Here is a 27621-nt window from a genome sequence, read left to right as displayed (position 1 = left end):
TGATATCCCCAGTCCACACTCATTAAAGGAACACCAAGAAATTTCGAGAAAAGGAATCTAAAGGTGTATTCTATAAAAACTCGCAGACTGCTAGTACTAAAATATAACTGTATTTCATTATCCTGATATTTGGTTACATATACATTAAAGATAACAAAGTTGTTAGTCTTCGTATTTTACAAATGATATACAGTACAGAAAAAAAAATGATGTTTTCATTTGTGAATAAATATAGGGATACTGCTTCCTGTGCAACTTGTACATAGCAAAATTATCCCACATAGACCAGCTATTTAAGCTGCTATTTTAAGCTTTCAGTCGGCGTTCACCTTAGTTTGTTGCTCAGCTCTCCGAGATGTTTGCACACCATAGGCAATTTCAAATTTATAAAAGTCGAGTTGTTTTAGGTATGGTCAAAATTAAGTTTACAAGTAACAGCTTTATAGAACTACAGTAAAAACACGGGTAGCATACAGATCAATAGCAAGTTTAAGTTTTGAGACATGATACAAAAATGTATTAGACAAGCTTTGCACAGTACAGATAAATATTAAAGACGTCGAGTGGAAGGCTATGTACTATAAATTCATTTTGTCCATTGCTACCTACGGTAACTCTCGATAAAGGACATTGTTGGTAGAGGATACAAATTTCCCCATCTTGTTCAATACTTCCAAAAATTCATTCCACCGTATAAATTACTCGTAACGTCTTGGAGCCTGGTTCAATTTTCAACAGGCATGTTTGTTTTCTTATAAAAAGCATTTTTCATATTGATTTCTTTGAAGCTAGAGGACAGGGGTCTGCGAAGTTTAGAAGCATGTAACATTATATTCCAAAATTCTAAGCATTTGACCGGGTTACATAGCAGCCCAATCATCACCTGTACATTCTTTTCCCGTATCTACAACAGTAGCTGTAACGTGAAATTAATGAATGTTCGTTCTCTGTCCATCCATTATCCTTTTTCTTTACATCCATTATCGCCAGGATATGAAAAAATGCCCCAGCACTGTAAATTAAACAAGTTCACCTAGGGAAAATGCCTTCTGATATTTGGCTTTAAGTACAAAACTTGACCTAACCCTTTCACTCCAGGAGTAAATCGTGTCATATCAGTACTTTCATGTTCTACTGTTGAACACTCTGCAGTAGAAGGTCATCTGTAGATGAAACCTCAATGTTTGGCCAATCAAATGAAAACAAGCGTTTTCTGAATATTTATATTTGCGAAATGAAATCTTGCACTTTCTTTGTAACTTTGAACTGGTACTCTTGGAAATGACAGGGTTAGGGGTTACAGCGCTCTACCCATGCGCAATGCCTAATGCATAAGCAGTTAACGACTGCAGTAGATAACTATTCTTCGTAAATTTAAGAAAAAAGCAAGCGGACAAAAGAGATAAGTTGCTGGCTTGAAAGTTATGTCTTGTAATTCAAATTCTATACAAATCAGAAGCTTGACCAAACTTTACTTAACACTTAAAAAAATGCGTCTGCCCCACTTCCCTCACTCACGAGAATCAGGTCCATTTCATACCGATGACGTAGATGATTCGTGTAGTGTCCCTGATTGGTTGAAATAAAGTACAACCAATCACAGACCCTGCACGGATCTCTGTACGCTTGCGTCATCAGTAAGGAATTTTTTTAGCTCGATTCACAATTTTTTCTCTACGTAGTGACTAAATTCGTACCAGAAAGGACTATAATCTGAATCTGGATGAGTGGGAAAAAATACTAGCTTTAGCACTAAATTTGCTTATTACTATAAAACTGTACTAAGTACCTAATACTTCAACTACACAATGACAAAAATTCACTAATCATGTGCCAAGCTATATATGGTCAAACTTCATGACGTAATAACTCTGTGCCTCCTTTACGAGAAGGTATTTTGAATTCATTTCATTTCGAAACAGTTCAATTATATTTCAATTCATTACAAAATTTTATCAAAACATGCACACAACTCTTTTAAGACTAACCAATGAATGCTAGTAGCCTTTGACGACTTGGGTAATACCAGTTTTCATCTGCACTCAATCAAAAAGAAAAAAAAAACAATCAAACAGATACCAACGAAAAAATATTTTTTTTCAAAATGGATTGACTTCTTTAGGAAAAAGGCAAGGGAGATAGGAAATTTTTAAGAAACTATAAAAAAGGAAGTTCGCCAAGGGCAGCAGTAAAGCATTTAACATTGAATCATAAAATCAGATGCTGAAAACTGGTGAGACCTCAAACAAAAACTACTAGCACCACATAATGGACGGTGCGTGCATAGTTTTCATTAATTAATTTATTATCCTGACAGAATTAATCATATTCACAAGTCAGGCTTGCAAATTACATTATACAAAACAGTCGAGATATTTCATCTTTACACAAGCCTAAGAACCTTTGCTACGGCCAGTGCTGAGGAATCTCATACCAATTCTCTTACATATTAATAAATCTTTTGTTACAATTCCATAAAATTAGGTACTAAAACGACTAGCATAGTTTACATACCAATACCCTTGTCTAAATGAAAAAATAAATTTGTATTTATAATTTAAGCATACTTGATATACTGGTTAATTTCAATAAGCCATTGATATTTGACACCTGTAAAGAGTAAGATAAGGGAAATATCTGAGTTATTTTACTCACAAATTTATCCACTAAATATCGAGATATCAAAGCAATGAAGTGCACAGTCTTTGCATAAATTAGTGTGTCACAATCTAGCCATTCTCTTCCTAATAGGCAGTGATACTTTTGGTCAACACCCCCCCTATTGATCGATTTCATTTCTGATTTTTTCTTTTGGTCGACAATTGATAATTAACCTTCTGCGCATGCTCAAAAGATTAGAACTGGCCAGACGACGTGATTCTTGGTCCTGAACAAAAGGATCATGGCGTCTGGGGACGTGAATGCACTCGAGCGAGCAATGGTTCAAAGAACGGTTGTACAGCTTGTTCCAGTCTACCAGGCTCTTGAATGCCATGGATGGCGTTTATTTGGAAAAATTGGTTTGAACATTTCAATTATGCCAGGAGAAGGGAATTTAAAGTAATCCATCCCCAATCTTAACTGTCTTTGTTCTATTATGGATAATATACTTACCATACTGTGTGATTAGTGATTGTTTGATAACTGCTATGACTGGCTGTTACTTGTGGTCACTGATCCGCCATCTAAAGCAAAAACAAACCCATGGTGAATAAGAGGTCAATAAAGAACAATAAACTAGTAACTAGAAAAGACAGACGTTTATTACACAGTAGTGGTCATAACATCTTGCCAGGCAAACAAGGCAAAGTGTCTCAATCAAAACAAAGACACTTAACCCTGAGCAACGTTTTCTTAAGTTAGAGTTAAGTGCATACTCCAAATATTAACATAACATCAGCCTTCTAAGAAAATAATCATCTAAGAGACCGGTATTGATATGCTGACAAAAAGGGCTGAAAGGAAAACATTAACTCCGTACTCACGTAACTCATTTGAAAGCCCAACACTACAACTTTACACAGTAAAAAGTGCAGATGAGTCTGGCATGGCTGCAGTAACCCACTTTCCTTGCCCACCCTACCCTGCATCAGTATCTCCCTTCCTTGCCCCTCCCCTGTCAGTATACATTTACCTGTAGTTTTTGTGTCACCGCTGACTACATTGTGTTTGGCATTTTTAGCTGAAGGCTTTGGAGACGAGCTTACACTTGATTGGCTGAGAGATGACTCGGATCCCGAGGAGTTTTTTCTCATATTAGCTTCTTTGTCTTTGTTCTTGTCCTTTCCTTTATCTCGCTGCTTAAACATCTTTCGCCAGGATTTAGAGCGTTTAAAATCACCAACATTGCCAAGCTAAAGTGGATTGTACGAACGTAATAAAATTTAGATTTTTGACACACTGTTGTTACGGATGAAAAACAATTCACTCACTCAAAAACTGAGGCAAACAAACAAACAAACAAATAAACAATCACGACAACAAACAGCACTGTACATACAACTTAGAGCAAAAAAGTTCTAAGAACCTCGGTGTATAACATCATTTCTTTTCCCGGTGATGGTAAAAATAAATAATAAAAAAAAAAAACACAAAAAACTCCACACACCCACCTCTATACTAAAACTTTATTAAAATGAGAAAGGTCACTGAAGAGATATTGATATATATTTTTTTATTGGAGAGGGGCAATTAATTACATACATGATATAGGTGGCTGGCAAATTTTTTGGTTGTCAAAAACGTTTGACTAGAAAACAAAAATAAATAAAATCACAGTGTAAAAAAAGAAGAATCTTACTTCATCTACTACTTCTCTGTCAGTACCATTCGCCAGCAGCCAGTTGAATTCCCGTTCAAGAATTTGACGTATCTGTAAGAGGTAAGCATCACATTGAATACATGTAGTGGTCAAAAAAATTAAAGATTCACTTAACTATCACTTATGTAGTATGTTATGAACAAAATTTTGTATTGTGCTTTGTTCGTTCATTCAGGTCAGCTGAAGGGGTTTGTCACTCACATATTTGCTTGTATATGTGTTGTAGTTGACAATGAATTTCAGGACACAATGTTTTCAAACTAGTGTGATTTGTATTTACCTTGCCTTGACAAGTCCTTGAGTTTTAGTTAGAACAACTACAGTGTAACCCTGATTAACACTAACCACTGCAGTGGAACCTACTGTACGCAGAAACCTTACGGAACTGAAAAAGTGTCCACTTTGGAGAGGTGTCCAAAAAACTTTGTGTTGACATGCGGCTGGGTCCATAACTTATGGGAGATCTGTGCCTATCATGGCAGGTGACCGTTCGTAGACGTTCGACTGTAATAATTAACAGTAATAAGCATTACCAATAGGATCAGCACAAGGGTTCTGTCTTACCTGTGCGTTTGGACTGGGTATCTGTAAAGCGTACGCCAGAGTACTGAAGTCAAACGTGTCATCAAGTGCAATAACAGCTCCGTGTACTCCTGTACCGCGTAAGTTATCAGCGTACTCACTCAGTCCAATCTTCTTTAACCACTGAATTAAACGTTCATTGCTCCAAACAAGCACATCTGAATAGGAAATAAACATATTTGCATGAGAAAAGTTTCAATATGCCTGTTACCTATAAATGCAGCTACTTTTTGTGGGGGGTGAGAGCTCTGAGAGTTGCTGCAAAAGACTCTGTTTTGGGAAAACGTATTTACATACCCACAGCATGTAATTGGTCAACGAAACTTAATATTAAATTTCCCGATTTGAAAAACCAACAAAAGTTTGTTTTTCTTCAACAAACAGTGCAGTAATGTAATATAAAACGTGTCTTAATCGCCTAAAAATTTCCCCAAATGCCGCCAAATCATCTCCTGTTGCAATTTATTTTAGCATTCAAAAGAAAAGAACAATAAATCTGAGCTTTACCTTTAACCTCATCAGCACACATTTGTCTTCTTTTCTCCAACAACTAAAAAAAAATAACAGTTTTTTGAGGGCATCCTTTAAAACCAGCACACTACGCTGATGTGGTCACAATTTACTTAAGAGAAAGTAGTTATAGCTTCAGAACTTACCCTCCTGTCATAATTCATAAATCCTAGACATTTGACACCACATTGTAAGCTGTGCCTGCAATGACAGATAATCAATCAATCAATCAATCAATCAATCAATCAGTCAGTCAGTCAGTCCGTCAGTCAGTCATGCATTAAACTGCATAAAGCACATGTATGGCTTTAGCTGCCTTAGGATAAAGGTTTAGAAGCAAACAAAAATACTGTCATTTTTTTAATTACAAAGCTACAGTAAGTACAAACCTGTGAAAACCATCTACTAATTTCAAGTACTTTTGATGTTCCTTCTTGCTGATGTGTTCCAGCATCCTTGCATCTACTAAACATTCTTGAAAAGTACTCTGAAAGACAAAAATAATATTACAAGGTAAGATTGCATCACATGAATAAACTTTTTCCCACAGAGTCAATTTTTGTGCCATGCAATGCAGTTCAAGAGATTCAAGTCTGGACGAAAAAGCTACTGAGCAATATCTTGTGGTACTGGTTACTGTACTGTACAAGATGGTTCTCTGGAGGAAACTCCAGTGTGTGATCATTTAAATAAGAACTATTTAGCAGTGCTTACATGTGTGTTGTTCGCTTTAAACACATCTCTAGTTAAATTTTGTTTAATTTATTTATCTATATTAATATCTCACCTTGTACTGCGCAAGTCCTAGACTTGGAAGCCATTCATTAGCAATCCAGTCATGGTTCATTTCACCATAAACTAGAGACTGTAACACAATATTGAAAGAAAATGGTGTCATAAACATACAGAACTTGTGATTGTCATTTGGCACAAAACATACTTCCTTTGCATACCATGCCATAAATAAAATATACATAAGCTATTTACTCACATTTCTGGTAGTGGTGGGTGAGGATGGACTTGTAAGAGTGACAATCTCTTGAATGGCAAGCCGTAACTTGAGCCGATGAAGTGGATTGGATATTCCAATTTCATGTTGAATCTCAGTGTCTGACAAAGCCTTCAAGAAAATACCACAAGGATGTCAAAATCTATTCAAGATACTATTTGTCAACTTAACTGTTAGTGCTTAGAATCATCCCTCAAACAGGTTATCTCTGACTACTCATTTTTGACTCTTTTTCAAAATGAGACTACATTAATTGTGCACAGGCTTTCCCATGAAAATGAGGTTTATTCACATTTTATTTTAATACAAATCAAACTAAATTTCATGTGAAAGGATGTAACTAGGACTCTTTTTGAATGAAATGGTAGGGGAGGTAACCAGGGAATGGACCACTAAACTTCCATCATGATTACACAGCAACTGTCACAGTTAACAGCAAGGAGCCCAAGAGTACATGTGACTACCTTTGATCAGTTCACATTCTTTCATACAGATTTAATTCAATCAGATGCCAACTGGAAGCTGTCCTTGGCTTCTGATTGGATTGTGCTGTAAGTACTGTAGTTAACACAAATGAATTTAGATAATTCATAAAATACCAAACAAGACAGGCATACACAATGTGATCTGCTTACCGACATGATTGCTCCACTCTTAACATTTGCTTTACAAGCTGCAACGTACCAGGCAGGCATTCCAACCCACAACTACAAAAACAAACAAAACAAAAAGTTGTAGACAGACAACAGGGGATGTAGCTAAGAAAACACTGAGCCAGCTTATCAACAAGCCCAGCTGGCTTTTCTGGCATTGGCAGCTCTAAAAGTTTACCTAAGTATTTGTTTTTCAGCCGAATTTAAGTTTGCTTTTAGCTGGTGAAATAAGCCGGTGGCCAACCCTTAGCAACATCCCTGCTGACACTCAACATAACATACAACCATTTATCACCTGCAAGATCCTTAATAAAATAATAATCTTGTGCCAGCAGAATTTAATCTGTTTTCCACAAGAAACTATATGTATGACTGCAGTAAAAGAAATGACATCTCACAATCAACTAACCTCTAACCAAGCTACAACTGTAGGTGCATTCCACAAAGCAAAAGGTGTCCCAGCAGCTAAAGCTTCTGCTAACAAATGTGATTTATTTTTTATTCTTCTATCTAACTCTCTTTGTCCTGTACTTCCTGGGACAGGTTCATCAGGGAGTGAATAAGAGTCTGTTAGGACACCCGCAGAGTCCTTATTTTTGGTTTTTGTTTTATTTCCAAAAAGACGTCCAAATGATCCCTTGATGCCTTTCTTGTGTGAGCCTTTCTTGGATAAAGATTCTGCGCTACTTGTTGTGCTTGTAACACTTGGTAAGGAGTCCAGTGAATTATCTCTGAAAAACCAAACAATTTTATTTGCTAATGTTAAGTGTGCAAGAGCATAATTTTTTGAACAACCTTCCACTTTTACCATATAAAATAAACAAATAAATAAATTCATATAACCCCCCCCCACTCAAACTATAAATATTCTAAAGCGCTGTTAAACAGATGCAAATGATAGCTGAGTCAATTTCTAGGTTAATTTTGGAATCTGTTTTAAAATGAAGCTTCTCTATGTTAATTGTTATATGTTGCTAGCGATTCTGGTCATAGGTTGTTGCTAAGACAAAAAAAAAACACCCTTTCTTTCTGTTTAATACTCTGACTACAGCTCATTCTCTCACCTTAATTTGATCATGCCGTTAGTAGATGGCACTGTACTTGTTGTATCATCAGGTGATGAGTTGGAATTTGCTCCTGTTTGACTGGGTTTAGAACTCTCTGTAGAATCAGAGGTACCTGAACTGGGCGTGGGAGGGGTGGGTGCATCATCAAGGTTGTTCAGTGAACCTTCCTTGCTTGACTTAACCTTCAGAGGAGAAAACACAAGTTAATGATTTGAAACCATTTTTTAAATCAAACAAGAACAACCAAGAAACATTCCAGCATTTAAAAGAAAAGACTACACCTCCTGGTTTGGAGTAAGATTATGGCAGAGTGACAAGGTACCCCAGAATTTTCTGGTACCATTTCTATAACTGGGTGGGGTGACCACTGAGAGAACACAGCACCGCGTTAAATATGCAGAATAGTGACAGCTAGGGCTTTAACTCTTGATCTCTGGACAACACCTGACAGCCTTTACACAAGACCAATGTGACTCCCAATGAATGCGAGGGTGGATAATACAGAATATACAACACAAGTCTTGATTTTTTAGAGACAATTGCCTTTTGACCACAACAAAGGAGACTATTGTTCTTTTCTTGTCTTCTGTGTAATGACAAAACCTCAAAGAAAGTTGAAAATAATTACGATGCACAGTGGAATGCTTTTAGCAAAATTTGAGGTGTTTCAAAATTTTGATGAACACAGTCTAAAGTGTGTGAGATAGCTTCTCAATCCAAATTAAAACTTATGAGAACATGGATTTCAATAACAATTGATGACTGATTTCTTTTAGTGTACAAGACCCATGAACATACCCAGATTGGTGTTGTATCCATGGGATCAAGAGGAGGAAAGGGAAAAGAAGTAGAAGATGCAACCAGTTCCTGGAAAAAACAATAAAACATGCCCAATATTAAAAACAAATTTTAATTCAGAATTAGTCATTAACAAGTACCGTGACACAAAGATGAGGCCGGTTAAGGTATCAGTGTACCCCAAAATTGACCATTTTAAAGAAAAATATATTTTGGTATTTTCAGGTAGATCTCATTAAGACCTTTCATTAAAAAAAAGAGCATGGAAAAAGATTGACTCTACACAAAGTTATGAACGAAAAACTTTTTTTGCTATTAATTATTTGATATTGATAGCTGTCAACAGGTTGTCTAAAGAAGCGCGACGATCTAACGTTGCGTGATTATCACATTTCTTGGTTTTCGACAAGATGCTTTGCGTGTTTTGCGCTGGCAAAATGCATAGTTTTTCAGACGTGAAAGAAGAAACATTTTCCCATTCCTTTCTCATGTTCAAAGAATGCTGCAACAACGGAAAAAGACAAAAGATTTGGCAGATGCACTAGTAGATAGCGACAGCGAATTATTTTTCGCCGCTTGAAGCGGTAACGCCTCGACCCGACATAACGACCAGTTCCTCGGCTTACTTTAGGACCTATAGGATGCTTGCGACTCCACGTTTTTGCTGTTTTAGATTTAACATTTCTAAAACTGTTGCAGTGAGACCAAAATTGTTAAAAAGCGAGCGGTAGAAATAAAATTATGCAACAGACTGTTTTCGACCAGAAGCAACATTTGACACCGCTTTGAACAAGTTCTATTGTTAAAGTAAGATGAACCTTCGTTCTATCGCTCAACGCGTGATCATTTTCACACGTCTTGTGTAATTAATCTCATTAAAGCGGAAGTACGCCCCAAAATACATTTTCTTTCGTATCTTGTAAACACAGTTTCGAAGAGAGAGGCGCACATTTTAAGTTCGTTTTCAATGGGGTTTCAACAATTTTCGCTGAAATTTGGCAAGAATGTTGCCCGATAATTGAGCAACAAAACTGTGTCGGCGAATTTTAACTTTTTTCCTCTTTCAAAAGTTATGGCTGTTTAAACACAGAGAATAGTTGTTCCTTACACTCTGAAAGTTTAACTGAGTGTCAAAAACAAACCAGACAAGTGATCAATATTCCCCGACACAGTTTCTTAGAGAAATGTGTGAAGAACACACAGCGATGCTAATCGCTTTTTCCCACTCAAATTTGTCCGGAAACGAACCCGATTTGTGAGCTTCGGTACTTTTGGAAATAACACGCTCTTTTTGGATAACATTAATATTTTTACTTAAAATAAATATATCTCCGTAATCTACAATACCTAAGCTTTCAGAAAATATATACTTTGCTATAGTTTGCGTTAATTACCAGACAGTAAGGCAGCTCCAACGCATGATGGTCATTTGGGGTATACTGATACCTTAAGTTAGTGTACACCACAGAAAAAACAATCTTAGAAAAACACATTAATCTACTAACTTGTTGAGAATTAGCTGAATACACGTCCTTATGCATTGGACTTTTTGTTACAGTCCTCTCAAGGACAATGGCTCTTCTCTCAGTGGACTTGTGTTCCTCTTGTAGTTGGCTAATTGTACAAAATTTCAAGAATAAATTAAAACGGTTTTACTCACATTAAACTCCCTGTAAGACGGACACCTCTCCAAGATGGACAGTTGGAGCTGGTCACAAAGGTGTCCGTTTTAGAGAGAGGTGATGATAATCTGGTACACTGGATCATATGAAAGTTCTCTTTATTCGGTTAAGGACGTTCGCGCTAATTGTTTATGCGCATCCTTACTGCGCACGTAATTCATGTCGCATTGTCACGCCACATCATGCACGAGCGCGCGCGCTGAGAACATTTTCCAAACACATATAGGGTTGGTAGCCGTTGCATTAACTTCGCTTGCAGTTTCCTCTCTTAAACGGTCGGTGACCCCCACTTTTTTTGGGATATACCAACTTTACCGATAAATCTCTGCTGATTGACAAAAAAATGAGCGAATTTCCAATGTTGGAACTTTGTTATTTTTTCATTTTCTCCCCTCGCGCGCGACCAAATTAGTTACATTTTCCAGTCTCGAGTGTTCGCAAATCCAATTCTTTAAGGCAAGATTTTCCTTAAGGGACTTCAAAACCGAAATATATTTGTACAATAAACCCACTAAAATAAATTCAGACAAAGAAAGTTAGCCTACATCAATTAATTTAAAATATTTTGTCGCCTGAAGCCGCTGAGGTCATATCGAGTGACAAAGTGAAATTTATCCAAATACGCGCCCTCTTTCGGTTATCGTATTTCGGAAACGAAGTCGGTGACCCCCACTTTTTTTTACATTTCTGATAAAGGTAACTAATAAACTAGCTCTGGTGAAATTTTAAGAAAAATTGCAATGTTGGAAGATTTTCGCGCGAACGTCCTTAAGTGTTGGATGAAACAAAAAGGTACTTACTTGAGCTCTTTGTTAATAACGTCTATCTGCTGTTGTAGCAGAGATGCTAAAGTCTGTGCATCACCGCCCACACCTCTTTCTTCAGAAATGTCACTGCCTGCATCACTTTCAATGTCAGAAAGTCGACCAGAGTCAAATGCCATGGCAACATTTTTAAGCACGCTTGCTTGTTCAAGCTTCTGCCACTCCTGTTCATTTAGTGTGAACACTCTACTGGGAGAGTCTTCTATTCCAGAACGACCTTTTGTCTCTCGCTTAACAGGCTCACTAAAAATTCAAATAATAAAGCAATTTTTTTCTGTTATTCTCAAAACCACCTTATATGAGAAGAAAAAAGATGCTATATTTTCCTAAAGTACAAAGGAGGTAACAATGGCTTCTAATATTAAACTGTCTCCAAACTTAAACCAAAGTAATCGTAACTACACCACCAATAGCCTAGCCCTAACTATCAAAACCAAGTAACTGGTGTTATTAAATTCTCAACCTCAGATATTGCATTTCTAGCTTTCTGATTGGTTTACTGAATCCCGGTTATCAGCTCGTATACCTATGTTTGACCTTATATGGGAAATGAGTGTGGCAAGTGCCGCTCAGCGTAATTTTTTTTTCTGCAGGAAGCGACAGTTCCATCAAAAAATGGTTTTAAACAGCAAATTTGGCGAGCTTTATGAACAAGAAATAATCAGCGGTGCCTGCAAAAACCACAGAAATCCCATAGTAAATTTAACTACGCAAAACAAAAGGATAGATACGAAAAGTTTAATTAATAATACTTGTAAACGCACAACAAGAGCGAGCGAATACAGTACAAAAGCAGCAAATAATTTACGAAAGAACGGCAAACTGACACAGTTTCATTCAGTGTACGTCATAATACTAGGCTCAGCACTTCAGTAAAGTTTGTTACCTTTCAATCTTTGTTTTGTCCTTTTATACTTCAATAAACCTGTTCCACTTTGAGCTCAATTTCGCTTCAAATATTAAATATAGCAGTCTTGATGACAGCCGTGGAGCCGTAAAGAAGTACAATGTAAACACTTGCTTCGTTCGACTTGCACAAGACTTGTAGTTTCCAGAAAAGCTTTTGCTTCGGATCTTCTCGTTAATCTTAACTGTTGTGACAATTTCCAGGATATTTAGACGACTTTAGAGGAGATTGTTCGAGGAAAATCTTGGGAAGAAAACTCTCTCGCTCGCTTTCCTCGTATGTTTCATTCAACTCAAGAAGTGAACACTGCGCCAGAAATTTTCGCGCCTCCTCGTACTAACACTTCGTTTACATCAAAATGAAATGTCCAGTCGATTTAAACTTGAGAATAATTTAATAAAACAATTATTCTATTCGCCCTTGTTGGATACGAGTCGTTATAGCCAACTCGGCGCTTCGCGCCTTGTTGGCTATTACCACCTCGTATCCAACGCGGGCTCATGGAATAATTGTTAAATAATCATAAGTGCAGGAATAAAATGTGCAGAGAGTAAGCACTGGTATTGGTTTACACAGAAACATGCTTAGTTGGATTGACAAGGGCACTTTGCATGAGGTTCTAAAGCCACCTACAGAGTGGGGAAATTGCAGAAGTAACGCAAACCAAACAGTGAATAGAAAAGCACTCTACACATAGTTTAGTTATATACCTGCTAAATGTCACAACAGGGCCATTAACTGCTGGAGATGGAGTACCCTGGGTGAAGTAAAAAGAATTAGTAAATATGTAAGAACACACAGTTAGAGATGAGGGCAGAGCACTCAATACGCCTGAAATTGTTCAGGTTCAAGATCAGAGGGTTGAGAATGTAGGGTAGAACTATGACCATTCTGGGACACGGCTGATCCAAAACCTAGTCAATTAACAGTGGGCCACATAGAAGTACTTAAAAAAACTTGTTACAAGTAACTATGCCATGGACTGCCATCTTGAAAAAAATTGGCCAGTTTTTACAAGTTTGTTGTTCCCAATCTACCTTTATATTCCCTTGTTATTGCCTTGTTCAATTTTGGTTTATTATGAATGCTTTGGCATCTTCCTAGAAAACCACAATTTTTTAGGTTTCCTTGAAATTAAAAGTACCAGTTATTTGGTACATCACAAAAATGACTAAAGACATCATGACATACAGGTATCTCCTTTGATATGAATACAAATATATTTAATACAATTAAGTAAATAAATTCAAATATTTTAATTAATAAAGACTGTACAAACCTTAGATTTACGCTTTTCAAATTCTTCATTAAGTCTTCCTAGTTCTAGAGCTAATATTTCCTGTGGAAGAAAAACAAGACATCAAACAACATTTGTAATAAATTCAAAGAAACTGTGTGGATAAGCATTAAATTGAATGACCAGATAGCAAGTTGTTAACTACTTTCACGTCTCATGATAGTTAGTTTAAAGAATGCTGACTTTGATTTTGACTGCTTACTGTTGGTATTCACCAAAATGGACAAAATTCCTATAAAAAAACTCATTCCTTACCTTTTCTCTTTGAAGATCTTCTACTTGTGATTTCACTACTGTAAGTTCTTGGGCGAGAGCAGTCTGTGTAACAAAGAACACATCAATAATCAAATAATGTTGAGTTCAACCAACATCCTTTGGTAGTAATGGCTTTCTTAAAGAGCATTCCACTTTTTTCTTTGCTAAACTGAAGTATAAAATCACAAAAGCTACATGTATGTATGTTTTGTGAACAACAAACCTTCTCTTCTAGTGCAGCCATTCTTTCCTTCAAGTGAACCTGTAGTCTTTCATTTGATTCACCCAACAGTTTGTCAACTGTATTTGATAATCTAGTGTTATGGTCTTCATTCATCTTTTCTCTTTCACGAGCCTAAAATGAAGAATATTTTCACCATCAGTATACTCGGCATTATCATCTGTTAGGTAATTTCAAATCACAATTTAAAGATCTTGCATGCATAGTCAGCTACATTTTTACCGACACTGGTATAATTTGGTGTCCAGATGTTTCATGCAGACAAGAGACTCATATTTGTCCAGAGTACAACTGTAGTCAAGAGTTGATATTGTTGAAACATGTTAAATTGGTTACCACTGACTCGCTGTTTGGAGATGGTTAAGGCCTTTTGGCTAAATCTTAAGCCTTCATCAATTAAATGTATGTTTACTGTTGTTAAGTACATTGTTACAAGGTTCAGCTTATGACCACAAAGAATGATTACTGCATGGTTTTGAATGCCAGCATAAAATATTATTTTATAGACCTCAGGGATTATGATATGGTCTTTCCCAACATTTGAAGACATCCAAGACTGGACTCAATCGACAAAGCGCACTGCAAATGTTTTAGGTTGTACAAACTTGAACCACCCACCAAACTGGACTGTCCAAATTGACCTTAAACTGTAACCCAAAGCTCTTTATAAATAAACAACAAGCAGATTCTTACCCTGCTAAGCTCAGCCTGAAGGTCTTGAACCTGGCTCTGTAGCTGCTGAACTGTCTCTTCTGCTGAGCCTTGTTTCTCTGCAGCCTTTAAAGACAATACACTGTTGTTATTACCTGAACAAAAGGTCTGTATGGGGAAAAATAATATTAAAATTGGGAGTAAAAAAAGTTGGATTTTATTTACTAGCTGCTACCGCTTTTTCTGGTGATAAACAGATTGTGTGGTTCCAGAAAATATCCATATCCCCCCAACAGAAGGGATTTGCCCTATGATTCCCCCACCCCTCTGGAAATTCCAATTTAGCTTCATACATTGCTTTCAAGTTTTGGGTCTTTGTGACCCCCCTCCTCCCCAGAGTTTCCAATCCCTTCTGTGGGGGAGTATGGATATTTTCTGGAACCACACATTACTCAATACTGGATCACACCCACTCGTAACCACTGTATACTACCAATTCTTGGGATTACTGGAGCAAAACATTCACAAGTCTGTACATCTTACCTCATTCAAGGCTGCCATTTGTACTGCTAACTCCTCTTCTATTTTGGGTAATGCTTCAGCTTTTCGTAAAGACTGATTAAGGTTCTGCTCGGCAAGTTCCAGTTTTTCTTGCTGACACCTTACTTTCTCTTCCGCCTATAAAAACACAAATTTCTCAGACTATAATTATAATGTCACTTATTATTATAATAATAAAAATCTGAAAGCCTTGATCAAGTAACAAGAATTAATGAGCTTCATTTTTGTCACAAGAAGGATAGTGTAAAAAGTTTTTTGTGAGTCTTGGATAAACTGACAGTTTCAATTTTACACATTGTTCACTTGTATGTACAAACATAAAGGTGTTAAGACATGTATATAGAGCAGACTCCAACATTTTGTCAGGTTTTCCTAACAGATTGCTGGCATCCATTTATACAACTGGGTGGAGAGAGGTACTGTGAAAGTAAAGTGTCTCACCAAGAACGCAAAACCCAGACTGCTGGATACAGAGGCCACCATTAGGCCAACGCTGCTTCCACAAGAAATAGCACATTGTTGATAAAGTTTTCAATACATCACTGTGTAATAAATTTTTAATTAAATTGTTATTGATATTATCAATCACCTGGATGAGTTCACTTTCTTTGCTAGCAAGCTCTGTCTCCAGTCTCTCATTATCATCATTCAGTGCCGTGACTTCATGCTGAAGTCGCACATAACGCTTCTCAAGAGTTGCTATTCTATCTTCCATGTCTGATTTCTGTGCTGCTGCCTGTTCACAAGTGAAAGCCAGATATAACATAAATCAAATCAATAAAACAATGTGTTATACATGTATGGCATCCATCTTGGTTTCTGGATGACAACTACATTAATGTGTTAAACAACTTGGACAATGGTCTCGGATTTTTTTGTGGTAGTTTCTTGGAAATTACTTTTAACATGAGCTGCAGGCTTTGTACAAACTTTGTACAACAAAGGAGTAATTGGGGTGATAAAGTAAAGTCAAACCTCTGCAAATCGACCTCGACCTCGTGTAGGAAAACACCTCCAGTTAGCAGATGTAGTCATGACACTTAGTAATGGTTCCAGCCACATACAAACACTACATCTTAACCTCTCATAAGCAGATAGTTTCCCTAAGTGGACACTTTTTTAGGTTCCAAGGGTGTCCACATGTCCGCAAATTTGCTAACAAATCAAGCACAGATCAAGGCAACTTCTGTGTACCTCATCTAAATCTCTTTCCAGTCTCTGAATGGAAGCATTTCCTCTGTCCAGTTGTTTATTACATATTCTCAATTCTTCTTCAAGTGTCGTACATCGCTCTTTTAAGTCCTTGTTTTCTCTTGTAAGCTAAAAAAGGAAAGGTTTGTGATAAAAAAAATTAATTATAAAAGACATTTTACAGAAAAAAAATTATACCACAAAATAATTATTAATAAGTTATGTTATGGTCTCGTTATCTCCTACAATGAGGTACAAACACAAAAATTAAAACATAGCAAACAGCTATAAAAGACTGAACAAGAGAATTGAAATCCTTAGGAACTGGAATTGCAGCTTTTGCTGAACTATACACGGTGCAAAGCTTTCTTGGATGTTTTCTCGAGAATTGAAACTCGTAACAATAACCCCTTTCAACACAAGTTGTTTCCTCGTATTTTCGTTTTCGCGAAGGAATGGTAGGTTAAGAACAACACGATCTTCCTTTATAAAGTAGACTGGACACGCTTTTAGTGCTCGCTCGCACGCCTAGTGTGTTGTGCTGGACACACTAGGTCAGCACAACACACTAGGCGTGCGAGCGAGCACACCTAGTGTGCTTGACACGCTATTTTGTTCGGCTACGCACGCTTTATTGTGTTTAGTGTGTCCTGTAAAACAAAGGCTTTACTAATGAGGCAAGTTTCAGAACATGCTTCAAGAGTGCTTAAATCGAAATCTATTGTTTTATAGTTGAAGCGTGTTGTGAGTGTGCTATCACCTTTGTCCCTCTTTTCCCGTGGAGGGTCACATATGAGGTAAAAAGTTAGGAGGTGATTGCTATTCATAAGAAAGAAGCCAAGTCTCAACACACAATCAGATTCCATCTGCGCAAAACTATTTGTTTAGACAAATGTAAATGCTTTATCACCCCACACCTTTCACTGCATATATTATACTGTTCAAATTTTTTATTTTGTCACTTCACTTGAAAATGACATCATGGCGACATCGAAACGTTGTGCAAAACTCTTATTGCCAATTTTTATTCTTAAACATAATACTATTCTTGTAACTTGATAACAAAATTGTTGTTACCCGTTCCACCTCCTTTGTTCGTTTGTCCAAGAGAAACTGCATCTCCTCCATCTGTTCCTCATGTGCACTCATGTCCAGAGTAACAGGTCCATTAGAAAGATGCTGTGGAAAGATTAAACATTAGATTAGACAACACTAGAAAGCAGCCATGGGCCCTTGAAGTTAACAGTGACGTGGTACAAACGAACACCATTCTGGAGGGCAAGCAAGGTGCTGGGGCAACCAAAACAAAGCGACTTCAACTAGTCATGCTTCCGAGACTTTTCATTGTTTTCAATGTCCCAGAGTGTAGCTTGTCCTCTGACAAGGTGTTATTTTGTACCATGTGACCATGGGCAAAGGGCCCATATGTAGTTTTCAGGGCCAGCCAGTGAGCACTGAATCACTGGCTGAATGCAGTATTCACTAGTAATCACCAGTGAATACTGCTGTACTCCAAGGATTGCAAAAACTGCATATAATGTGATGAGGTGGTTCAGAAGTGCAATGTTGACCATTTATTTTAAAGGCTTCATGTATACCATGCTATTAGGTTAAAGAAAACAGAGGTTATACCCCTTTTCTCATAAATCCAAGCCTAATGTGGAGCCAGTCAATTTGATTTCTACCCAAAAATTCAAACTTGGGATTTTTTTTACTTGAGCACCTCTCAGTAGAGGGTAGCAAAGGGTTTATGCGTGACATGTGAAAAGGCAAAAAATTAGGCCGTGACGCGTGAAAATACGAGGGTTATAACAGTGTGCAACATGATAGCCAACCTTTTCATCATTAGAATTCTCGTCACCATTTTCCAGACAGTTTTCACTTGATGTGTGAAGTTTTTCCTCAGTTCTCACTCTTCTGAGATTCCGAAGTCTAATATCCTCATTTTCTTGTTCAAGCTCTTTCAGCTGTAAAAATTTAAACAGAATTGAGATCATGAAGGAGTGAAAATACAAACAGTATTAAAATGCATGTACAGTGTATGGTGACAAAGCTCTACCTTTTCTCGTGATTCTTCAAGTTCTGCTTCAAGAGCATTGTTCTTGTCTACAGCCTGTCGTAGTCTTTCACGCACCTGTGAAAAAACATATGCAGAGGTTGAGTCCACTTAAGGGCCCAGTTGTTTAAAGGGTGAATAACGCTATCCAATGGGTAAATCGCTATCCAGTGGATAACTGTCATACAAAACCTACTTTGCTATCCACTGGATAGTGATTTATCCGGTGGATAGCATTGTCCACCCTTTGAACAACTGGGGTCAAGGCTAAAAGTGGAAGCACCAGATAGCTCATTGATGGGGTTTACTCCTGTGTAAAAACTGGTTAAAATGTTCTTTGTGTTAGAGCTATTGTTTTCCAGCTATATATTGTCTTGAGGTTCTTGGTCAGTTTCACAGCTTTTTACACCGAGAATGAGCCCACTGATGCTGGTGCTCACCTTTGTAATCTGTATCATGAAGTGACTAAGAGTATGGGATACTAGTCTATCGGAGGTTAGATAACATCTGTGGTGGAGAGAGGCACTGAGAGTGTAAACTGTCTTGCCTAAGAACACAATGCAATGGCCCCATCCAGCACTTGAACTCAAACCTCCGATACACTAACTATTATGCCTCTGTTCCCCACAGCCAACTTACCGGTAAATAACTTTTTGCAGAAAATAACAAATGCTTACCTTTTCATCCAGAGCCTTGTGGTGCTCAAACAAGGATTTTAGTGCTTTTAGTACTTCTACTTCTGATGATACACCACCAGTTGTGGCTGCTTGTCGTTTAACAACAGTCATTCTTAATGATCTTTCATGTCGAGCTACTAAACATTCCAAATGTTCTAGAAGAAGCTGACAGAAGTAAATAGAAATAAATAACAATCAATTAATACTAAAAATGTGTTATTCTGTTGTGGTTACCCTTGGTTCAATCTGATATTTTCCTTTGTTTTATTTTTCATTATATATATTACCATACACCAGAACAAAGAAAAATACCAAATTGTACCAAGAGTAAAATTTAACTATATATAAGAATTCATATCTGTTACCTATATTGTTTAATCAATAAATTAATACACCATGAACAATATTTAATGACACACAATGACTCAAGTTCCAGGCCAGGCACTCAGTCAAAATTCTCTCTTTTTCATTATGACATTCCATTATCATAATATTTTTAGCAAAACACCGGGTGGTGTTGTTTCACCTTCTGTTACTTCGTAATAGCTATGTTCATGTTGACTGCTTTTTAACGGGTGATTTAGGTCTATATATCAAAATTTCCGTAATATTATAAAAATGTGCTTAATGGAAGAAGGGCACCTAAATAATGGGGGGGGGGGGGGGTTCTTAATCCAGGAAGTACTTATGTTACTTTGTTATAGTGACTGGCTGAGCTGTGAGTGGTCAAGATGAAGCAAATCTCACTCTGTGATTGAAATTTAATTTTTTAGTTGGCCCAATCAGGATAAGTAGGATGTGCCATCGATTCTGTATGTAACTACATAGCTTCCTTTTCAGTGCTCTTAAAACCAAATCATTTACTGTCTTTGGTGTCTTTAGAGTCGTATAATTAATCCTTTATTGACCAACCTTGTTCACTCAATGCAAGATGGTTGAATACTGGCCTCATTCTTTTCTTTTGCGTGTTTATGGACCTCAACTTTGTCTCAGTTCGTAAACACGCCAAAAAAAAAGAACTTGGCCAATATCCCAGCATCTTGACCTCACGCTTTGCTAGTAACCAATACATATAGTAGAAAAGCTTTTAGTTCTTTGCTTGTCTAAGTGGCTTAAAAGGAGATTATTTTTCAAAACAGTTTACATTGTAAAAGAGCCATACATAATCGCAACAGTTACTTTGGTAAGCCAAGATGCAGTATTCTACGTAAATAGTGCATAGAAGGAAGAGGCAAAGAGAAAAATGTCCATGTGATTATACAAATGTCAGAAAAATTGTCTAATTCTAATTTGTGCCTGACATCAACATTATTTTATATTTCAAAGGAGGCTCCTTTCGACTTTGTTTTGGAACATCTCATGGGAAGAACAGAAGTTTGAAATTAGGAATGAAATCAGATTTCAATCCTTGCAATCAGAAAGAATACTCAAGCTGTTTTGACAGCAATTGACTACAGTTTCTTAGTCAACATAGTGGGATATTGGCCTCACTCTCATTCTACGTTTTAGTTCAGCCCACACACGCACACAAAGTAAACAAAAACAAAACAAGAAAACTTTGGCCAACATCCTGCCATCATGAACTTTGTCTGTCTGTTTGTCTGCCAAAAAGCTTAATTAACTGTTGTATATTTTTAATTGGTGTGTATTAGCTGGGGTCAGACTAGAGGGAACTTTAATTTGACACAATTTTGACGTACCTGTCACAATTAATCATATGATTGGTTGACCAAGTTGATGCATGTGTATAAGATAAGATGCACTCAGCACATGCAGGAAGGCTTAAAATCTTGCACTCTAAAAGCTTTGTACTCAACTAATTTTCCAGTACAAAGATAAATTTTTCACTGTTTAAATACTGTGACATACTGTTATGAGTTTTTGCAGCCATTGTATGTTATAATTGAGATGGTCACATGATCAGTCCAGATAAAAGGCTTATTGATTATGCAAACAGTTAGCATTTGAAGGGAGCAAAGGCCATTTGATGTTGGTTCATGTTTTTTTGTCTTTTTTCTGTCTTTATTTGTTGATTTACTTGGTAAGGGTTTGAGTGGAGGATATTTTTTATCTTCATTATTGTTGTTTCACCTTCTGGAAATTAAGTTTTCCCACTTGCATATTTAAAGTTTTTTTTTTTTTTTTTTTTTTTTTTTTCCACAAAAATTTTTTTTTTTCTCAATTTTTTTTTAATGAAAATTTTTTTTTAAAAATATATATCCCCCCTTTCCCCCCCCCTTTAAACCAAAATTCTGTGATTTCTTGTCCAGAATCAATACAAATTTGGCAGCAACAAAGACTTTACTGAATTGTCGAAAAAGGGAAGTACGCGTAGCACAACAGAAGGTTTTTCAATGGAGAATCTTCTGTAATTCAGAATAATATTGCTTTGGTTTTGCTTTACAGTAGTAACTCTGTGCTTGGTTTGCATTACCTTCCAGTGTTAAGCCTCAGTCAAGGGAATTTTACCTCAAGTTTGCACCAGTTCATTGTGTTAGTTTGCTGAGACTGGCCTTTGCAATTGCTTCGGGTTTTAGTTTTACAAGTAAGGATTAATGTGTAAGAAAACTTTGTTTAGGAAGGGTTGCCCATTCAGCAATATGGCTGGTATCCAAGCAGACTTAATTGAAAAGTTCTTTGTCTCTTGTAATTAATTAAACAACTTGAAATGAGTCTCATTTGTTTATTTCAACATTCTCTTTTGTTCTCAATGTTTGCATAACGAACTTAAACAAATAAACACCAATGGTATAGCAGACTTCATGGTGTGCATAGCATTCAGTAAATATGATATCCAGGGTTTCACTTAGTTTTGGAGTAGATAGCAGAGGCTATTTTTAGTAGGTAGCCACTTTAGCCCAATTCTTACTCCTCTGCTTTCAACTTCAAAGAAATATTTAAAATTGAACTAGCCCTGAACATGCTGTTCAGATTTCAGACTTACAGCTGTAGTATTTACTAAGCCTGCAGAACAGGACAGTTTAGTGAGGCAGAGCAAGGAGTACAAACATGAGCTTGTCCTCATGCTAAATCACACTGCACTCTGCCTCACTAAACTGTCTGTTCTGCACATGTATTTACTAGATTTTTCAATACTGGCAATGGTTCTGAAAGTATCCAGCATACTTACTCTTGTGTTACACCTTTCTGACTTTAGTTCACTGATTTCTTCATCTTTTTCTAAGAGCTGCTCCCTTGCTTGGTTTAGTTCTTTTAGCATTGTTGCAAAGTCCTGTGATGACAAGGTATTAGTTTAGTCCGATTTGTCAATAAGGCATTCGGGAACTTGATTTTTGATGACACAATCATCCAAGAACAGTCTATCATTACCATTCAGACATACAGTGTATTAATATTATGCTATTGTTTAAATTGATCTTTTGTTTAAAATCTTTCAAACCAGTTTGATTTTGATTTTTTTACTGTCTCATATTCATTATCAGAGCCTGAAACCAAGGGACATAAAAATCAACTGGTTTGAAAAATTTTAAACGAAAGATAAATTTAAACCACAACATATATCTATGGTGGCATTACCAAGCCTAGCCATAAAGTAGATGTACAAAAATTTGTGAACAGTACAAATAACTCAGCCACTACAAACTATAATGTTCATGTAGGCTTTTCCATATCAATAAAAAGGTTCTTCTTAAGCAATTATTGCTTAAGAAAAAACCTTTTCTGTCTCTAGCTCTACCGCCCTAATTACAAATAGGGAAAATCCTGCTAGCACTCGCTGCTACTAAATGTATAAATTTAAACAATATTTTGTTTATCATAAGAAAGCAATTATTGCTTAAGAAAAAACCTTTTCTGTCTCTAGCTCTACGGCCCTCATTACAAATAGGGAAAATCCTGCTAGCACTCGCTGCTACTAAATGTATAAATTTAAACAATATTTTGTTTATCATAAGAAAGCAATTATTGCTTAAGAAAAAACCTTTTCTGTCTCTAGCTCTACGGCCCTCATTACAAATAGGGAAAATCCTGCTAGCACTCACTGCTACTAAATGTATAAATTTAAACAATATTTTGTTTATCATAAGAAAGTCAAGTATTATTAGAAAGCACCTTTCATATCTAGTTTACAAGTAGCATTTACATGGTCAGCAACATTTCCCTTACCCTCTCTCACTCATATTTTTAACACTTTTCTTTAAGCTACAAATTTATTTCTGGAAAAACTTATCTTAAAGCCTTGTCATTTGACAAACTATCAAGTCTTTCCAGCTAAATACTTAACAAATATCCTCCAAAATCACGAGGAATATCGCCTGATACAGCCTTGTCAACTAAAATCAGACAATATTCTGCAAGATTGAGCAGGATGATTGTTTCATTATTCAACAATTTGTCAATGAAACACATTTTGCAGATAGAAAAACTGTAATTATGCAGCGCTTTAAAAGGCTTCGGACGAATCTTCGCAACCTATGTTGTGTACGAATGACAGAAATCAATAACATTTTGACCATATATGGACAGCGTGCGCATTTGTTGAATAATAAAAGTAAATATTCCACGAAAAGGTACACAGTACCAGAAGAATTATATATCTAAAGTGGAAGTATGCATACTTGCTTACAAGTAAACATCAAATTTTTTATACTTCTTATCAGATTTATTATTTAGTTGAGACTGACAGTACACTTAATTCTGGCAATGCTGTGAATCCACTGTTTGTATATTTTTCCCTTTCTTGAGGACATGAGTTTGACAGTTATTAAGAAGTAAAATTACTTATTTATTTGACAAGATTAAAACAAGCTTTTTGTGACCACGTAGACTGTGATGATCAGTTTGTATTCAGATTTGAAGCAATCTGGCCAGTAAATGAGTCACAAAGATTCATATGTTGTGCATAGCAAACAGATTCTGACCAAAATTAAATGTAGAGATGTTCTCTGGCTTACATAGAGTGTTTGCCTGACTCTAATCTATGAAGGTTATTTTCACCCATTTAGATTGCAGTCAGGCAATTGACAGAATAACATTTTAAAACTTGTTAGCTAGAGAGCATTTTTTACGTCTTAAATCATTATGTCTCATTGTGGTTATGTTGTGGCATTTTTTTTTAAAAAAGATTGATTTCAAAATGCCACAAATTATATAAATACAATGGATAGTCATTATAATCATGAGGATTCCATAAATGTTCAACTCAGAATAAAGCAGGTTTGACATTTATTACAGAAAGCCTCATTTAATTAACATGATTGTAATTAAATATCAATTAAATGAACTAAATTATATACACTCAAAAAAAAAAAAGATTGAGGTAAAAACCTGCCAATTTTTCAACCAAAAATAAAATGTGCATACTTATTTCTGGAAAATATAAGAAATACACTTGATAGCCATTTAAATGGCAAAATAATGGTTGTCCGAAATTCAAGCCTTTTACATATAAATAAAATGACAAAAATATTGGAACCACAAAATATGCATATTTGATCAAAATAACTAATATTTTTAGCTCTGGATTTGCAGAAATTATTAATAACCTCAATCCGTGACGAATGAACAAAAGATTGTCTTGTAATTTCCAAATATGATTCCACACTTAGTTTGCACTTTGTATTGTTTAAGTGCTTTTATCACCTTTCCCGACCACAAGTAGTGAAGCTAAGAAACTATTTGATTAGCAAGGGACACTGCAAATGTCAAATGCAAGCAAATAGTTCAGATCACATACCGTGACGAGGCAGGGTGTATTTACATATAAACAGAAACCCTGTTTGCCCTTTTTATGTCAGGACATGTATTAAATTGCTATTTGCCCTTGGGAAGACAGCGCACATCACTTGCCAAGCAACATGGAATTCTCTAATCGCTTGTTATCGACAAGATATCATATGCTGTGCAATATTATATTCGCTCAGAGTTTAGGATTACGCATTAGCTAACGACAGCTATCCATGTGAGAAACATTTCGGCACCGTACAACATGAGCTAACTCAACAATCACCGATCACAAATTTATTCTCATGCAAATTAAACTAAAGAGTTTGGTAAACACACTACTGTCTGTACAAAAAGGTTGTTCGCGGTCGCGAGACATTTACGCGGTGGAATAATAGTTGTATACAACTAATTTCCTTTGATGTCGTGATGCGAGGCACGGTGAAAAAAATTATCGAAAATACGCTCAAGTGCTTTGATTAAAATGGACTTGTTTGAGGAGTCGAGGGTCTTTTTAATAAAGTCTTCGTTAGCTAAGTGTCAAAAAGCAAATAATACCAGCTTTAAGCAAAAAACCGATTAAATTCCACGGCAAATTACGACTGATCGAATTGAATAGGTCATCATGACCGCTATTAAGAAGCAGCGATCCAAAACCTACTGTACAGCAATGAAATACCACATAGAGAATTCACCGGAAATACATACTAGGGTTCTTTGAAAAGCTTTGCAGAAAAAGAGAAGCATAAGTTTTGCAGCACGACTTTCAATCAAGCTGGGAACAGTGTTCTCGAACGTACAAAACAGAACGCATGATCTACGATGCGCCGGCGAAATGATTAAATGCAAAGTTATGACACAATTCGCCGACCAAAAAAAAACACGTAAAGCATTCTTTACGATCATCTTTGCACGGTGAAAGTACGACACACGATCTGTCTTTTACTGAAAGTTGATGAAAAGCGTCAGGCATGCAAAGATAGATTCATTCATGCAAAACAAACACGCCAGAGAGAAACTCATCATTTTCAAAGTCAAATACGCACGAATTAAAAATGCAATATTCGAGAGAACAAACTTGTTTAATATTCGCCTCGTATAATTAAGGTGAACTTTGTAAGTAATATCTAAAAGCTGGGAGCAAGTGTCTTTGGAAGCAAAACATAAGCTTAGAAATTCTATAATTCTGTGTAAAATTTTTAAATTAAAGATCACAGCCTGCACAATGGATTCCCACTAGCATTGTTTACAAACACCTAGAACCAAAAGCAAAACTCTTTCTCCTAAATACATTCTCTGGAGCAAATTATTCCAAAGAAAACCAAGGAATTGCTAATTAGAATAATTCGTTCGCATTTGAGTGATGTGATTAATGCGATTCGCCAAGTGAAAAACAGAAGGAATACAAGCTTACCTCTGCTAAAACACGAACCCGGTTCTTGCCAGATTCTTTTAAATTATTCCCAGACTCGGTAATAATTCCATCCAAACCAGCTAGTCTTTCAATTAGCTGATCATCGCCCTGGAAATAAAAGAAATTCCACCGGAAAATAATAAATCTTTTTTACACACGTGTGATTCGAGAAGATAAACCCCAAGATGCGTTTAGCAAAGAAAAAACAAGAACGCATCATAAATACATAAATATGCATGATCTCTGGCGAAAAATAACATAAACTCATGGCCAAATTATAAGTTCTCGACCCACAAACTCGCGTTATCATCTATACAGTTTAATCTAGTACTTCAGACTATAAAGTAAAAGGAATTCTTGGTTGCAGAGTTGAGGAATGCAGCCTGGCAGCCGAACACGACAAGCTAGAGATTCTTCACGCATTCTGGAATTTTATATACCTTCGAATAAACTTCGCTTTGAACGACGCTGTCGCTAAACCAAAAGGTTTCTTGTTAAAATGTTGCACATGCAATCATTCGTGTACAATGCTAGCCGTATGCTGTGAGTGAGTAAACACTCGCTACATGAAATGACACTCAATTACAGATCAAATATGGCGTATTTGAGTAAGCCAAAAGAATGAATGGTCAAACCTCAGACCACGGCAAAATAGTGATTAAAATACTAGTAAAACTGCTCCTTACATCATTAAGCACAGACTCCAAGTGATTCATAAGACCGTCTTTCTCCTTTTGGCATTCTGTTAACTTTGCTCTTGTAAGGGCAAGCGAATCTTGAGTTTCGCGAAGAGTTTCCATTAGCTTGTCCCGTTCGTCGAGCATATTCACCATAAGTTGTTCGAAGTTCGTTTCCTCATTTTGCCCATAATGGATCTCTGGCGGGTCCTCAGAGATCGTAGGCATTATATCGCACATCATTTTGGCGATAGAACGAAACACCGAAGCCCAGAGAAAACCAGATCAGGAGGATGAGTGATTTTACGTGCGATTACATGGCCGCGAGGGGTGACCGGCGAACACTTCCTCTAGCGCGAAAACGGCCGATGGAATCTGTTTTCCGCGCATTCTTCCACCATCTTGTGGGATACTGACACTTTCTCACTTATCCTTAGCTCTGTCTGTCCCTATGCAGTAGCTGGAAAGACGATAAAACGCGTTTCTAGAGGTAATTCGTTTGACAATCGCAAAAGAACAAGATATACACAGCTCAGAGAGCAAACTTGCACCGTATATCCCAGGAC

At 36.6% G+C, this 27621-nt stretch overlaps 1 protein-coding gene across 1 annotated transcript; it reads right to left on the bottom strand.

Annotated features, from left to right (window-relative positions):
- Window positions 1–91: 91 nt before the first annotated feature.
- LOC144631496 (liprin-alpha-1-like) lies at window positions 92–27621 on the bottom strand. Its single transcript, XM_078489934.1, has 31 exons — window positions 27065–27621; window positions 26379–26486; window positions 22413–22514; window positions 19283–19447; window positions 18609–18683; window positions 18385–18516; window positions 17627–17728; window positions 16553–16678; window positions 15948–16094; window positions 15341–15475; window positions 14840–14923; window positions 14129–14260; window positions 13906–13968; window positions 13633–13692; window positions 13064–13110; window positions 11423–11689; window positions 10446–10554; window positions 8941–9009; window positions 8140–8324; window positions 7485–7806; window positions 7058–7129; window positions 6405–6533; window positions 6201–6278; window positions 5803–5900; window positions 5560–5614; window positions 5411–5453; window positions 4886–5061; window positions 4301–4372; window positions 3635–3854; window positions 3115–3185; window positions 92–2610 (listed from the first exon to the last, which is right to left on the bottom strand). Exons 1-30 carry the CDS (start codon window positions 27296–27298, stop codon window positions 3148–3150), a joined length of 3645 nt encoding a protein of 1214 aa, XP_078346060.1. The 5' UTR covers window positions 27299–27621; the 3' UTR covers window positions 92–2610; window positions 3115–3147.

This window comes from Oculina patagonica, chromosome 12 (genome assembly GCF_052425735.1).
Source record: "Oculina patagonica isolate OP01 chromosome 12, crgOcupat, whole genome shotgun sequence".
Classification (NCBI taxonomy): domain Eukaryota; kingdom Metazoa; phylum Cnidaria; class Anthozoa; order Scleractinia; family Oculinidae; genus Oculina; species Oculina patagonica.
This window is presented reverse-complemented; position numbering and strand designations above follow the sequence as displayed.